At 43.7% G+C, this 17,357-nt stretch overlaps 1 protein-coding gene across 1 annotated transcript in view; it reads left to right on the forward strand.

The window, feature by feature from the left end:
• The window catches only part of LOC112075857 (ephrin type-A receptor 5-like), a gene marked incomplete at its 3' end in the record, with an annotated part of 88,821 nt that overhangs the window by 52,449 nt on the left and 19,015 nt on the right, over positions 1 to 17,357 (forward strand). The window contains exon 4 of the mRNA XM_024142784.2: positions 13,715 to 13,870. Coding sequence (XP_023998552.2) covers positions 13,715 to 13,870 — 156 coding nt within the window. The remainder of the gene's footprint in view (positions 1 to 13,714; positions 13,871 to 17,357) is intronic.

Below are 17,357 nucleotides of genomic sequence, written 5' to 3' on the forward strand. Positions count from 1 at the left end.
GACCACTCACAGTCCCTGCATTCAGTAATGACCACTCCCTGTCCCTGCTTCAGTACATGACACGGTACTTCGTCCCTGCATTCAGTACATGACCACTGTACTGTCCCTGCATTCAGTACAGATGACCACTGAGTACTGTCCCCTGCATTCAGTACATGACCACTGTACTGTCCCTGCATTCAGTACATGACCACTGTACTGTCCCTGCATTCAGTACATGACCACTGTACTGCCCCGCATATCAGTACATGACACTGTACTGTCCCTGCATTCAGTACATGACCACTGTACTGTCCCTGCATTCAGTACATGACCACTGTACTGTCCTGCATTCAGTACATGACCACTGTACTGTCCCTGCATTCATACATGACCACTGTATGTCCCTGCATTCAGTACATGACACTGTCCTCCCTGCATTCAGTACATGACCACTGTACTGTCCCTGCATTCAGTACATGACCACTGTACTAGCCCCTGCATTCAGTACATGACCACTGTACTGTCCTGCATTCAGTACATGACCACTGTACTGTCCCTGCATTCAGTACATGAACTGTACGTCTGCATCAGTAATGACCACTGTACTGTAAAATCACTGAAATCAACATAACGTGAATGGATGTAGTGTAGATATACCATGTTGTTGTCATGTTGTGTTGCTAACATGCTGTGTTGTCATGTGCTGCTGCCATGTTATGTGTTGTCTTAGGTCTCTCTTTATGTATTGTTGTGTTGCTACCATGTTGTTGTCATGTTGTGTTGCTACCATGTTGTTATTGTGTTGCTATCATGTTGTTGTCATGTTGTGTTGCTACCATGTTGTTGTCATGTTGTGTTGCTACCATGTTGTTGTCATGTTGTGTTGCTCCCATGTGTTGTCATGTTTTGTTGCTGCCATGATGTGTTGTTGTCTGTCTTTATGTATTGTTGTGTCTACCATGTTGTGTGTTTGTACTGTCTTTATGTATTGTTGTGTTATTGTTGTCTCTCTTTGTGTATTGTTTGTGTTACCTCAATATGTGTTGTTGTCTCTCTTTGTGTATTGTTGTGTTACTACAAATATTGTGTTGTTGTCTCTCTTTATGTATTGTTGTGTTGTTGTCTCTTCTTTATGTATTGTTGTGTTGTTGTTAGGTCTCTTTATGTTTGTTGTGTTGTCTCTCTTGTTGTGATGTGTTTTCTTTTGTCCTTTATTTAAATGTTAAATCGCAGCCCGGTCCCCGCAGGAGCCCTTTTGGTAGGCCGTGAATATAAAAGAATTGGTTCTTAATTGACTGTGCCTAGTTAAATAAATGTTAAATGAAAAATAAAATAATAAATGCTCGTGGGAATCCCTCCATTGTGTAACATGACGGTGATTAAACATTACATACATAGAACAATAGTCTAGGACATCAGCTGCGGGTTGGAGGATGGCCCTATGGCTGCTGCTGGGAACGCTGAGTTAGACAGAGAGAGTGTGCGTGTGTGCAGGGGCTAAAATCAGGGGGTATTTTTCAGGGCTAATATTGCATACAGGAGACCAAGGTTCCGTCAAGGTGATCAGGCCCAGTCTTCTTCTTCTCTTTCCCTCTCACCCCCCCCCCCCCCATCCTAAGGGCCCGCTGCACTGCCCCTGGTCCCATCCCCAGTCAGAGAGGAGAGGAGAGAGGGGAATCTCCTCTCAGACCTCAATCACTATAACCCTAATCTTTTATTACATGATGATTCCACGTCACAGATATACCGTCGAATGAAATGGAAATTAGATTAATTTCTGTGGACACAACCTCTATAATTGTGGAATGAACGAGACAGTGGTTATAGTGTGTATGAAGAAATTAATTTGCCAATTTAATTAGGTAGATAAAATTGTTAATAATCCGTTATGGCAGTCTCTATGTGTTTGATAGGGAATGAGAGTTGTGTATGTGATAACAAGGAAGTGGTGTATGTGATGACAAGGAGTGTGTGTGATAACAAGGAGTGTGGTTGTGATCACAGATGTGTATGTGATAACAAGGAGTGTGTGTGATAACAAGGAGTGTGTTGTGATAACGAGTGTGTATGTGATACCAGGGTGGTGTATGTAGATAAACAGAGAGTGTGGTGTATAACAAGGGTGTGTATGTGATAACAAGGAGTGTGTATGTGATAACTAGGACGGTGAGTTGTGATAAACAAGGAGTGTGTGTGATAACAAGGAGAGTGTGTGTGATAACAAGGAGTGTGATATGTGGATTAACAAGGAGTGTGTTATAACAAGGAGTGTGTGTGATACAAGGAGTGTGTGTGATAACAAGGAGTGTGTATGTGATAACAGGAGTGGTGTATCAATGAGTGTTGTGATAACAGGAGTGTGTATGTGATAACAAGGAGTTGTATGTGATAACAAGGAGTGTGTGTGATACAAGAGGTGTATGTGACAAGGAGTGTGTAGTATAACAGGAGTGGTGTATGTGATAACAAGGAGTGTGTATGTCGATAACAAGGAGTGGGTATGTGATACAAGGAGTGTGTATGTGCATAAAGGAGTGTGTTGTGATAACAAGGAGTGTGTATGTGATAACAAGGAGTGTGTATGTGATAACCAAGGAGTGGTTTTGGCGTGTGATAACAAGGAGTGTGTGTGTGATACAAGGAGTGTGTGCGTGTGTTGATGATTCACACCAGTCCGGTGGGTAATCCATCAGCCTCTTGTATGGCTTAGGACCCATCTCACCTTGGTCTCCCCCCCCTCCCTTTCCCCTCTCCCTTCCTCTTCCCTCCCCTTCCTCCCTCCCCCACCTTCATCATCCCCTCATCACCTCTCTTCTCTCCCCCCCTTCATCCCCCTCTCCCTCCCCCTTCCTCCTCTCCCCCCCCCGCTCTTCTCCCCCTCCCCTCCCTCTCCTCCCCCTCCCTGTCCTCCCTCTCCCTCCCTTCTTCCCCTCTCCCCCCTCCCATGCCCCCCCCCTCACCCTCCCCCTCCCCCCTTCCCCCCCCCTTCTCCTCTCTCCCCCCCCCTCCTCCTCCTCCCTCTCCATAGAGTCTGCTGTTATAACCTAACACTACACATCTCTGCTCTTATGTCAATGCTGCAACGTCCTCCTCAGGATACAGGGACTTGACTGCATCCAATGGCACAGATCCACAAAGTACACTACTCTAGTGCTCTGGTCATAAAGTAGCACTATATAGGGAATAGGTGCCATTTGGGGCTTAGACCTAGTGATTAAGTGTAAGATAACGTATTTCGCCTGTCATGTCTATGTACGTCAGCCATACACCTCTGGGATGGATCATGTTAACATCATACATTGTTTAATGAACTGAGCGAGTTGCTGCCTGGCTGCTTAGTAAGGCTGCATGGGATGGAGTGGCTGGAGGGCAGTAGGGCTGGAGATGAGGCTGGAGATAGATGCATGAACTGAGTGGCCATGCGCTGGATGAGCCAGGAAGATGGGTGGTGAGTGGGTGTGGATGAGGCTGCATGGGCTGATGAGTGGTAGTGACGAGGAGGGCATGGGCAGGAGGCTGATGGGCTGGAGAGTGCATGGGCTAAGTGGCTGGAGCTCTGGGAGTGAGGCTCGCATGGGGCTGAATGATGCTATGGGTCATGATGGGCTGGAGTGACGGCAACAGGCGCTGCTCATAAGGATAAGCATGGGGCTAGATATCACATTGGGTGGCGCATGAGAATACTGGGGCTTGGAGAATGAGCTCACATTGGGCCTGGATGGCTCATGGGCTGTGAGAGGAGACTGAATGGGGGCGAATGAAGATATCATGGGCGACTGGAGTGACTACATGGGGCTGGAATAGATGAGAATGATAGGTGGCTGGAGATAGACTACATGGGGCTGTGAGATGAGACTATCATGGGGCTCTGGGATGAGACTACATGGGGCTGCAGGTAGAGCTAATGGGGCTGGAGATGAGCTCGGGGGCAGCTGATGGCTGGAGATGAAGGCAGTAATGGAGACTGGAGATGAGGATGCATGGGGCTAGGAGATGAGTGCTTGCGATGGGGCTACGATGGGGCTGGAGATGAGTGATGGGGCATTGGAGATTGCGAGTGCCATGGGCGGTGGAGTATTGAGAGCCAGTATGGCTGGGACATGGATGAGGAGCTCATGGGGCTGGGCTGATGGGAGCATGATGGCTGACAGATGAGGGCTGGTGGAGATGAGGCTGCATGGGGCTGAAGATGCGGGGTGATGGAGATGAGGCTGGCTGGGGCTCGGAGATTGAGCTGGATGGGGCCTGGAGATGAGGCTTGAAGTCTGGGGCTGGAGGTGAGCTATGCATTGGGTGGAGATGAGCATCATGGGGCTGGGGACGACTATCATGGGAGCACAGATGCATGCTGGAGGAGGGCAACATGGGGCTGGAGAATGAGCAATCCACATGGGGCTGGAGATGAGACTACATGGGGGTGGAATAGACCTGGGAGAGACTTACATGGGGCTGAGAGATAGACTAAGGGGTGGAGAGAGAATACCATAGGGGCTGGAGATGAGAATACATGGGGCTGGAGATGAGAATAATGGGCTGGAGATGAGGCTGCATGGGCTGGAATGAGAATCATGGGGCTTGGAGATGAGAACTACATGGGGCTGGAGATGAGACTAATGGGGCTGGAGATGAGAATACACGGGGCGGAGATGAGAATACACGGGCTGGAGATGAGACTACACGGGGCTGGAGATGAACTACATGGGCTGGAGATGAGAATACATGGGGCTGGAGATGAGAATACTGGGGCTGGAGAATGAGAATACACGGGGCTGGAGATGAGAATACATGGGGCTGGAGATGGAGAATACATGGGGCTGGAGATGAGACTACATGGGGCTGGAGATGAGACTACATGGGGCTGGAGAGGAGAATACATGGGGCTGGAGACTACATGGGCTGGAGATGAGAATACATGGGTGGAGATGAGACTAATGGGCTGGAGATGAGAATACATGGGGCTGGAGATGAGAATACACGGGGCTGGAGATGAGAATACATGGGCTGGAGATGAGACTACATGGGTTCTGGAGATGAGAATACTGGGCTGAGGAGATGAGACTACATGGGCTGGAGATGAGAATACATGGGGCTGGAGATGAGACTACATGGGGCTGGAGATGAGAATACATGGGGCTGGAGATGAACTCACATGGGGCTGGGATGAGAACTACATGGGGCTGGAGATGAGACTACATGGGGCTGGGATGAGAATACATGGGGCTGGAGATGAGAATACATGGGGCTGGAGATGAGAGATACATGGGCTGAGATGAGACTACATGGGGCTGGAGATGAGACTACATGGGGCTGGAGACTACATGGGGCTGGAGATGAGGACTACATGGGGCTGGAGATGAGACTACATGGGCTGGAGATGAGAATACATTGATCTCACTCACTCTCAGTTGCTGACAGTTGACTCCCTCGGTTGTTGACAGTTGACTCACTCTCGGTTGTTGACAGTTGACTCAGCTCTCAGTTGTTGACAGTTGACTCACTCTCGTTGTTGCAGTTACTCACTGCTGTTGCTGACAGTTGAATACTCTCGGTTGTTGACTAGGTTACTCACTTCGGTTGTGACAGTAGACTCACTCTCGTGTGTTGACAGTTGACTCACTCTCCAAGTTTGTTGACAGTTGACTCGCACTCTCAATTGCTGACAGTTGACTCACTCTCAATTGCTGACAGTTGACTCACTCTCAATGCTGACAGTTGACTCACTTCAATTGCTGACAGTGACTCACTCTCGGTTCTGACAGATTACTTCACTCGTCGGTGTGTGACAGTTGACTCACTCTCGGTTTGCTGATCACTTTGACTCACTCTCGGTTGCTGACATTGACTCCTCGGTGTGCTGACAGTTGCTCACTCCGGTTGCTGACAGTTACTCACTCTCGGTTTGCTGACATGAACCTCACTCTCGGTTGTTGACAGTTGACTCACTCCGGTTGTTGACAGTTGACTCACTTCAGTTTGTTTGACAGTTGACTCACTCTCGGTTGTTGACAGTTGACTCACTCTCGGTTGTTGACAGTTGACTCACTCTGGTTGTTGACAGTAGACTCACTCTCGGTTGTTGAAGTTGACTCACTCTCGGTTGTTTGACAGTTGACTCACTCTCAGTTGCTGACAGTTGACTCACTCTGGTTGTTGACAGTTGACTCACTCTCGTTTATTGACAGTTGACTCACTCTCAGTTTGCTGACAGTTTGACTCACTCTGTTGCTGACAGTTTGACTCACTCTCAGTTTGTTGACACGTTGTGACAGTCCACTCTCAGTTGTTGCAGTTGACTCACTCTCAGTTGTTGACAGTTGACTCACTCTCAGTTGTTGACAGTTGACTCACTCTCAGTTGTTGACAGTTGACTCACTCTCAGTTGTTGTTTTGAAGAACAAGTTGCCTACACGGTCATATAACAGAACTTCAGAATGTAATATTTGTTTCATAACATTTGCAAACAGCTTGTCCTATAGGATATTTGTATGAACATTTCAATAAAAACACAGCTGCGTTTGAATACAATCCAGGCCGAGATTGTATAATAGAGTCACCTTAGATTAAACTGAGTGTGATATGTGACAATATTATCAATTGTGAAATTGTACATGATGAGATGGGAACACAAACTACTTGGAGCAGCTTGGATCAACAACCTTGTTACTGTCTAACTACCAGCCTCTGTCTATATTACCCAGTGTGCTGGCCTCCCATTCTACCATACTCCCTTCCTCCCATTCTACAATACTCTCTTCCTCCCAGTCTCCCATCCTCCCAGTCTCCCATCCTCCCAATCCAGAGTAGAGACAGAGAGGTGAAGATAAGAGCCCATTTCCATTACCAGAGGCTTGTTTGAGTTTTTTGAGGAGTGACATGTGAGTCACTGTCTGCATACCAAATGGCACCCTATTCCCTATACAGTGCACTACTTTAGACCAGAGCCCTATCAAAAGTAGTGCACTATATAGGATATAGGGTTCTGTTTGGGACACACATCGTCTGTTCACAGTGGGTGTCAGGGCAGCAATGCAGCAGGCAGGTTAATGGTATTGCGAGGTCAGAGCCTGTGGTAGATTAACCCTGTGATTTGGAGAGGGGGGGGTTCTTGTAGCAGGAGTAGAGGCTAGCCCTGACAGAAGATCCGCACATCGTCACAGGGCCATGCGGGGGTCACTCAGAAGAGGATGGGTGCATCACAAATGGCACCTTATTCACCCATTTGAGCTCAAGTCAAAAGCAGTGCACTAGAAATAGGGTGTAATTTGGGACGGTGAGACAAGGTCAGTTAGGCCAGTCAATAGACAATGTGAGAGGGGAGTAGCAGGGTTTATGTGAAATGGAATCATGGATTCTATAGATCATTGTCAGTTTTGCTGTATTGTTGAGGTAAAACGTAGAAAGTTATTTGGACATTTTTCAGTACACGAAATACTATAATGATGCCTGCATGGCACAGAGGAAAAAGAAATGCAATGTCGCCATGTTATCTGTATTTATTATGGATCCCCATTAGTTCCTGCCAAGGCAGCAGCTACTCTCCCTGGGGTTTATTATGGATCCCCATTAGTTCCTGCCAAGGCAGCAGCTACTCTTCCTGGGGTTTATTATGGATCCCCATTAGTTCCTGCCAAGGCAGCAGCTACTCTCCCTGGGGTTTATTAATGGATCCCCATTAGTTCCTGCCAAGGCAGCAGCTACTCTCCCTGGGGTTTATTATGGATCCCATTAGTTCCTGCCAAGGCAGCAGCTACTCTTCCTGGGTTTATTATGGATCCCATTAGTTCCTGCCAAGGCAGCAGCTATCTTTTCCTGGGGTTTATTATGGATCCCCATTAGTTCCTGCCAAGGCAGCAGCTACTCTTCCTGGGGTTTTATTATGGATCCCTCATTAGTTCTCCTGCCAAAGGCAGCAGCTACTCTGCCTGGGGTTTATTATGGATCCCCATTAGTTCCTGCCAAGGCAGCAGCTACTCTCTCCTGGGGTTTATTTATGGATCCCATTAGTTTCCTGCAAGGCAGCAGCTATCTTCCTGGGGTTTATTATGGATCCCCATTAGTTCCTGCAAAGGCGCAGCTACTCTTCCTGGGGGTTTATTATGGATCCCCATTAGTTCCTGCCAAGGCAGCCAGCTACACTTCCTGGGGTTTATTATGGATCCCCATCTAGTTTCCTGTCAAGGCAGCAGCTACACTTCCTGGGGTTTATTAATGGATCCCCATTAGTTCCTGTCAGGCACCAGCTACACTTTCTGGGGTTTATTATGGATCCCCTTAGTTCCTGCCAAGGCAGCAGCTACACTTCCTGGGGTTTATTATGGATCCCATTTAGTTCCTGCAAGGCACCAGCTACCTTCCTGGGTTTATTATGGATCCCATTAGTTCCTGTCCAAGGCACGCAGCTACATTCCTGGGGTTTATTATGGATCCCATTAGTTCCTGCAGGCACAGCTACCTTCCGGGGTTTATTATGGATCCCATTAGTTCCTGCAAGGCAGCAGCTACACTTCCTGGGGTTTATTATGGATCCCATTAGTTCCTGCCAAACAGCAGCTTACATTCCTGGGGTTTATTATGGATCCCATTAGTTCCTGCAGGCCAGCTTATCTTCCTGGTTTATTATGGATCCCCATTAGTTCCTGCAAGGCAGCAGCTACCTTCTGTGGTTTATTATGGATCCCATTAGTTCCTGTCAAGGCAGCAGCTACTCTTCCTGGGTTTATTATGGATCCCATTAGTTCCTGTCAAGGCAGCAGCTACTCTTCCTGGGGTTTATTATGGATCCCATTAGTTCCTGCCAAGGCAGCAGCTACTCTTCCTGGGTTTATTATGGATCCCCATTAGTTCCTGCCAAGGCAGCAGCTAACTCTCTGGGTTTATTATGGATCCCAATTAAGTTCCTGCCAGGCAGCAGCTACACTTCCTGGGGTTTATTAATGGATCCCCATTAGTTCCTGCCAAGGCAGCAGCTCTCTTCCTGGGGTTATTATGGATCCATTAGTCTGCCAAGGCAGCAGCTACTCTTCCTGGTTTTATTATGGATCCCATTAGTTCCTGCCAGGCAGCAGCTACTCTTCCTGGGTTTATTATGGATCCCATTATCCTGCCAAAGCAGCAGCTAACTTCCTGGGTTTATTATGCGATCCCCATTAGTTCCTTCGCCAAGGCAGCAGCTACTCCTGGGTACAGCAAAATTAAGGCAGATTAGCTGCTGCATTGAAGGAACTAATGGGATCCAGAATAAACCCCAGGAAGAGTAGCTGCTGCCTTGGCAGGAACTAATGGGGATGCCATAATAAACCCCAAGAAGAGTAGCTGACTTTGGCAGGAACTAATGGGGATCCATAATAAACCCCAGGAAATGTAGCTGTGTAAATGTGTGCGTACTGGCGGCAGAGAAGTCAGGCGCAGGAGAGCAAAGACTATGTTACAACGGTGCAGTTTAATAATAAAATCACGAGAAAAACACAAATAAATAAATACAACGGGACTAAACTTCGCACGGACAGACAATAACGTGCACAACTCTTACAATCAACAATACGGACAAGGGCATGTGGGGATAAAGGGTGAAATACACAACATGTAATTGATGGATTGAAACCAGCTGTGTGGGAAGACAAGACAAAACAAATGGAAAATGAAAGGTGGATCGGCGATGGCTAGAAGACAGGTGACGTCGACCGCCGAACGTCGCCCGAACAAGGAGAGGACCGACTTCGGAGAAGTCGTGACAAGCTGCTGCCTTGACAGGAACTAATTAATTACTTTGTGAATTTTGTATTATCACTTGTGAATGAATGTATTATCACTTGTGAATGATGTGCAGTAGGCACTTTTCAAATAATTTCGCCACCTAATGTAGCCTAGCCATAGTCCTATAGGTTTTTAATAGGTTAGTACCACAACGTCATGTAAGCCTAGCCATAGTCCTATATTTTAATAAGGTTGTCCACACCTCATGTAGCCTAGCCCTAGTCCTTATTTTTAATAAGGTTTAGCAACCGCATGTAGCCTAGCCATAGTCCTATATGTTTAATAAGGTTCAGTATCACACCTCATGTGCCTAGCCCATAGTCCTATATGTTTTAATAAGGTTAGTACACACCTCATGTAGCCTAGCCCATAGTCCTATATGTTTAATAAGGTTAGATCACACCTCATGTAGCCTCGCTCATAGTCCTATATGTTTTAATAAGGTTAGTATCAACCTCAGTTAGCCTAGCCCATAGTCCTATTGTTTTAATAAGGTTAGTATCACACTCATGTAGCCTAGCCCATAGTCCTATATGTTTTAATAAGGCTAGTATCCACCTCATGTAGCCTAGCATAGTCCTATATTTTTAATAATGTTAGTATCACACCTCATGTAGCCTAGTTTCACGTTCCTGACCTGTTTTCCTTTGTTTTGTATTTGTTTTAGTTGGTCAGGGCGTGAGTTGGGTGGGTTGGTCTAGGTTTGATTTTCTATGTTGGATTTTGTGTTCGGCCTGGTAGATTCCAATCAGAGACAGCTGTCAATCGTTGTCCCTGATTGAGAATCATACTAAGGCAGCCAGGGTTTCACTTGTGTTTTGTGGGTGTTTGTTCCTGTGTCAGTGTTTGGGCCACACAGGACTGTTTCAGGTTAGTCACGTTTGTTGGTTGTTGTATTTTAGTAGTGTTTGTTGTTTTCCCATAAAATATGAATACTTACCAATCCGCATCTTGGTCCGATCCATGCTCCTCCTCGTCTGAGGAGGAGAACGACTACGACAGCGTTACACTAGTCCTATATGTTTTGATAAGGTTTGTTTCACACTAAAGTGGCAAATATCTTCTTAAAATAGCACATTAATCTGCTTTACAAGGGTGTAGAGACTAACTGGCATACATACGCAGCGTGTGAGTTTCAAGTGTGGGGAAGATAATTTTCACCATTAAATTCAAACCTGTTGAACAAAAAGCATTACATGCATAATTGCATTTGGCGGTCACTCTTGAGGATGGTGTTTTCCCGCTAATGAATTGCATTTAGGAAATTCACACTCATAGCCTACTGCTGTGTGCGCATTGTTGCGCTTTATAATGTGAAGAAATTGTCCAATAGTTTATCAACATTTAAACTTAACATTCAGATCTGTTGCATCAGCCTCATTGCTTCAATTATTAAAGCATGTGGTTGAGGTAATTTAGGATCTATCGTGGACTATTTTTTGAATATTTCACACAGAATAAATAGATCAACTTTTGTACTATTGGGGATAGTAGATTTACATAACTATCTGTCTATCTGACAGTCACGCAGTGCTATCTATCTGACAGTCAGCAGTGCTATCTATCTGACAGTCACGCAGTGCTATCTATCTGACAGTCACGCAGTGCTATTATCTGACAGTCACGCAGTGCTATCTATCTGACAGTCACACAGTGCTATCTATCTGACAGTCACACAAGTGCTATCTATCTGACAGTCACACAGTGCTATCTATCTGACAGTCACACAGTGCTGATCTATCTGACAGTCACGCAGTGCTATCTATCTGACGTCACGCAGTGCTATCTATCTGACGGTACGCAGTGCTATCTATCTGACAGTCACGCAGTGCTATCTATCTGACAGTCACGCAGTGCTATCTATCTGACAGTCACGCAGTGCTATCTATCTGACAGTCACGCAGTGCTATCTATCTGACAGTCATCTCCTTGAGTTATACTACCCCAATAACTACTGGTGCCTGAGTTATACTACCAATAACTACTGGTGCTGAGTTATACTACAATAACTACTGTGCCTGAGTTATACTACCAATAACTACTGGTGTCTGAGTTATACTACCAATAACTACTGCCTTGAGTTATACTACCAATAACTACTGGTGTCTGAGTTATACTACCAATAACTACTGGTGCCTGAGTTATACTACCAATAACTACTGGTGCCTGAGATATACTACCAATAACTACTGGTGCCTGAGTTATACTACCAATAACTACTGGTGCCTGAGTTATACTACCAATAACTACTGGTGCCTGAGTTATACTACCAATAACTACTGGTGCCTGAGTTATACTACCAATAACTACTGGTGCCTGAGTTATACTACCAATAACTACTGGTGCCTGAGTTATACTACCAAATAACTACTGGTGCCTGAGTTATACTACCAATAACTACTGGTGCCTGAGTTATACTACCAATAACTACTGGTGCCTGATTATATACTGCCAATAACTACTGATGCCTGAGTTACTGCCAATAACTACTGATGCCTGAGTTATACGCCAATAACTACTGGTGCCTGAGTTATACTACCAATAACTACTGGTGCCTGAGTTATACTACACAATAACTACTGTGCCTGAGTTATACTACCAATAACTACTGGTGCCTGAGTTATACTACCAATAACTACTGGTGCCTGAGTTATACTACCAATACTACTGCTTTGAGTTATACTACCAATAACTACTGGTGTCTGAGTTATACTACCAATAACTACTGGTGTCTGAGTTATACTACCAATAACTACTGGTGCCTGAGTTATACTACCAATAACTACTGGTGCCTGAGTTATACTACCAATAACTACTGGTGCCTGAGTTATACTACCAATAACTACTGGTGCCTGAGTTATACTACCAATAACTACTGGTGCCTGAGTTATACTACCAATAACTACTGGTGCTTTGAGGTATACTACCAATAACTACTGGTGCTTTGAGTATACTACCATAACTACTGTTGCTGAGTTATACTACCAATAACTACTGGTGTTGAGTTATACTACCAATAACTACTGTTGTGCCTGAGTTATACTACCAATAACTACTGGTGCTGAGTATACTACCAATAACTACTGGTGCCTGAGTTATACTACCAATAACTACTGGTGTTAGTTATACTACCAATAACTACTGGTGCCTGAGTTATACTACCCAATAACTACTGGTGCCTGAGTTATACTACCAATAACTGCTGGTGCCTGAGTTATACTACCAATAAACTGCTGGTGCCTGAGTTATACTACCAATAACTACTGGTGCCTGAGTTATACTACCAATAACTACTGGTGTCTGAGTTATACTGCCAATAACTACTGGTGCCTGAGTTTATACTGCCAATAACTACTGGTGCCTGAGTTTATACTACCAATAACTACTGGTGTCTGAGTTATACTACCAATAACTACTGGTGTCTGATTATACTACCCCAATAACTACTGGTGTCTGAGTTATACTGCCAATAACTACTGGTGCCTGAGTTATACTCACCAATAACTCTGTGCCTGAGTTATACTACCAATACTACTGGTGCCTGAGTTATACTACCAATAACTACTGGTGTCTGAGTTAATACTACCAATAACTACTGGTGCCTGAGTTATACTGCCAATAACTACTGGTGTCTGAGTTATACTACCAATAACTACTGGTGCCTGAGGTATACTACCAATAACTACTGGAGCCTTGAGTTAGAAACCACATTCTAGATGTACGGATTGCATTGACAAAATGTATCGCTAACTAAAAGTAAAAAACAGGAACAAAATGTCAGTAATGTCTGACAAATTGAAACATCTCTCATCTTTAGTGTGCAGGGTAAATCTAACCACCTACTCCTCTCTCTCCTCTCTACAGTGTGAAAAGCAGGTTTATTCTGGTCTGTGCTGCAATAAAAGTCCTCGTATCAGCTTCACTAGAGTCCAGTCTAACCGCCCTCTCCTCTCTCTCCTCATCTCTCTCCCGTCTCCAGTCTGCAGGGCGGGTTTCTTCCGATCGGTGCTGCAGACCCCTGCCTGCAGTAAATGTCTTCCTCACAGCTTCACCAGAGTCCAGGGTTCCGTAGCCTGTACCTGTGAGGAGGGATACTACAGGAGAGACAGTGACCCGCCCAACATGGCCTGTACACGTATGTACTACGCCTCACTTATGCCTCATCATTCATTACATACTATGCTGCTACATACTATCTACATACCGTACAACTTTTCCAATATCTGCCTGTTCCTTTTAAATAGAAAGGGGTAACGGCACATATTTCAGCAAATAAAACAGCTGTTTCAAGGAAATGCAGATTCTAAATGAATTGTTTTCGAGCTTAGCATGAATTACCATGAATTGTTTACAAGGTTTAATATTTGATTTGTTACATTAAATAATTCCGTAATGACTCGAAGGAAGGATGGCAAGCATCTGTTTCTGTCGCCAGTAAGAAACTGCTTGCCATTGGCTGCTAACTAGCTGAGCTGCTAACTAGCTGAGCTGCTAACTAGCTGAGCTGCTAACTAGCTGAGAACTGCTAGCTAACAGGCAAGCACAAAAACATAATATTAATAATAATAATWATTATTATTATTATTGTTATTATTTATTTTCCATACATATTGGTAGTATACCACTCCATACATTAATACATTAATACTCAAGTAGTTATAGTATATACCGCTACATAATTAATACTCAGTAGTTATCTGTAGTATACTGCTACATACATTAATACGCAGTAGTTATCGTTGATACCCTACATACATTAATACTGCAGTAGTTATCAGTTGTATACCGCTACAATCATTAAACGTAGTAGTTATCGGTAGTATACCACTCCTACATTAATACTACTAGTTATCAGTAATATACCGCTACATACAGTAATACTGCAGTAATTATCAGTAGTTTATACCACTCCATACATTAATACTGCAGTAGTTATCATAGTATACTACTCCATACATTAATACTACATATGTTATTGTAGTATACCACTCCATACATTAATACTGCAGTATTATCGTAGTATACCGTACATACATTAATACTGCAGTAGTTATCGGTAGTTATACCACTCCATACATTACTACTACAATAGAGTATCAGTAGTATACCGCTACATACAGTAATACTGCAGTAGTTATCAGTAGTATACCACTCCATACATTACTACTACATAGGTATCAGTAGTATACCGCTACATACAGTAATACTGCAGTAGTTATCAGTAGTATACCACTCCATACATTACTACTACAGTAGGTTCAGTAGTTAACTACTCCAATACATTAATACTTACTTGTCTATTTAGTATACCACTCCATACATGAGCACCAGAGTAGTTATTGGTAGGAGGGACTCAGACCTTCGTAACAAAGCCTGCACATGTAAATACAACACTTCCATTTACACAAACGGGTCATTCCACGAAAAGAGTGCCCTTTGATAGTTGAAGTAGAAATTGTTTTTGCATTTTAACATGTCCCTCCGTCACATCTAGGAAGATTTAAACCCACTTAATCCCAAAATGTATTCAAGTTTCACCATCATTGTAAAAGCCTAGTTATTTTTTGTTGCTTTGACAAAGTTCTGAAGATTATTATTTGTTTCATGTGATTAGAGATTCACCTACAGTACCAGTCAAAAGTTTGGACACACCTACTCATTCCAAGGTTTTACTTTATTTTGACTATTTTCTACATTGTAGAATAGGAAAGACATCAAAACTATGAAATAACACACATGGAATGATCTACAGTGCCTTGCAAAAGTGTTCATCCCCCTTGGTGCTTTTCCTATTTTGTTGCATTACAACCTGTAATTTAAATGGATTTTTATTTGGATTTCATGTATTTTATTTAATACTTTTTTTTCACCTTTATTTAACCAGGTAGGCCGGTTGAGAACAAGTTCTCATTTACAACTGCGACCTGGCCAAGATAAAGCAAAGCAGCGCGACAAATAAACAACACACAGTTACACATGGAATAAACAAAAGTACAGTCAATAACAAAATAGAAAAATCTGAATTCAGTGTGTGCAAATGGACATACTGTAATGTAATGGACATATACAAAATAGTCCAAATTGGTGAAGTGAAATGAAAAAAATAACTTCTTAAAAAAAAATGTTTTAAATAAAAAACAGAAAAGTGATGCGTGCATATGTATTCACCCCCTTTGCTATGAAGCCCCTAAATAAGATCTGTTGCAACCAATTACCTTCAAACGTCACATAATTAGTTAAATATAGTCCACCTGTGTGCAATCTAAGTATCACATGATCTCAGTATATATACACACCTGTTCTGAAAGGCCCCAGAGTCTGCAACACCACTAAGCAAGGGGCATCACCAAGCAAGCGGCACCATGAAGACCAAGGAGCTCTCCAAACAGGTCAGGGACAAAGTTGTGAAGAAGTACAGATCAGTGTTGGGTTATAAAAAAATATCAAACTTTGAACATCCCACGGAGCACCATGAAATCCATTATTAAAAAATGGAAAGAATATGGTACCGTATATGTTTTGGCCATCAAGGAAAACGCTATGTCTGGCTCAAACCCAACATCTCTCATCACCCCGAGCAAACCATCCCCACAGTGAAGTATGGTGGTGGCAGCAGCATGCTGTGGGGATGTTTTTCATCGGCAGGGACTGGGAAACTGGTCAGAATTGAGGGAATGATGGATGGCGCTAAATACAGGGAAATTCTTGAGGGAAATCTGTTTCAGTCTTCCAGAGATTTGAGGCTGGGACGGAGGTTCACCTTCCAGCAGGACAATGACCCTAAGCATACTGCTAAAGCAACACTCGAGTGATTTGAAGGGTAAACGTTTAAATGTCTTGGAACTGCCTAGTCAAAGCCCAGACCTCAATCCAGTTGAGAATCTGTGGTATGACTTAAAGATTGCTGTACACCAGCAGAACCCATCCAACTTGAATGACCTGGAGTAGCTTTGCCTTGAAGAATGGGCAAAAATCCCAGTGGCTAGATGTGCCAAGCTTATAGAGACATACCCCAAGAGACTTGCAGCTGTAATTGCTGCAAAAGGTGGCTCTACAAAGTATTGACTTTGGGGAGGGGGGGGAATAGTTATACACGTTCGAGTTTTCTGTTTATTTTGTCTTATTTCTTGTTTGTTTCACAATCCAAAATATTTTGCATCTTTAAAGTGGTAGGCATGTTATGAAAATCAAATGATACAAAACACTTAAAAATCTATTTTAATTCCAGGTTGTAAGGCAAGAAAATAGGAAAAATTCCAAGGGGGGTGAATACTTTCACAAGCCACTGTAAAACCATAACTAGAACTTTGTGGGAACCTCTTCTGGGTAAATATTGTTGTATTTAACCTCATTGAGATGGCAATGAAGTTGAACTTGTTCTTTATGACAGAATAATAAACTTGAAATCCCCCCCCCCAATTTTTTTTTAATCAAGTTACACTTTTTAAAAGTCACCGAATTGGTGAAACAACCCAACAACACCTCTACATAGTGGAGTGGCTTTATGGAATAAGAGTGGATGTTATTGTGCCTACGGGAACTCTAATCTTCTAGCATTATGTTATAGTTTCAGAGGAATAACACAATATGTATTGTTCCTACAGGAACTCTAATCTTCTAGC

This window comes from Salvelinus sp. IW2-2015, unplaced genomic scaffold (genome assembly GCF_002910315.2).
Source record: "Salvelinus sp. IW2-2015 unplaced genomic scaffold, ASM291031v2 Un_scaffold3440, whole genome shotgun sequence".
Taxonomy (NCBI): domain Eukaryota; kingdom Metazoa; phylum Chordata; class Actinopteri; order Salmoniformes; family Salmonidae; genus Salvelinus; species Salvelinus sp. IW2-2015.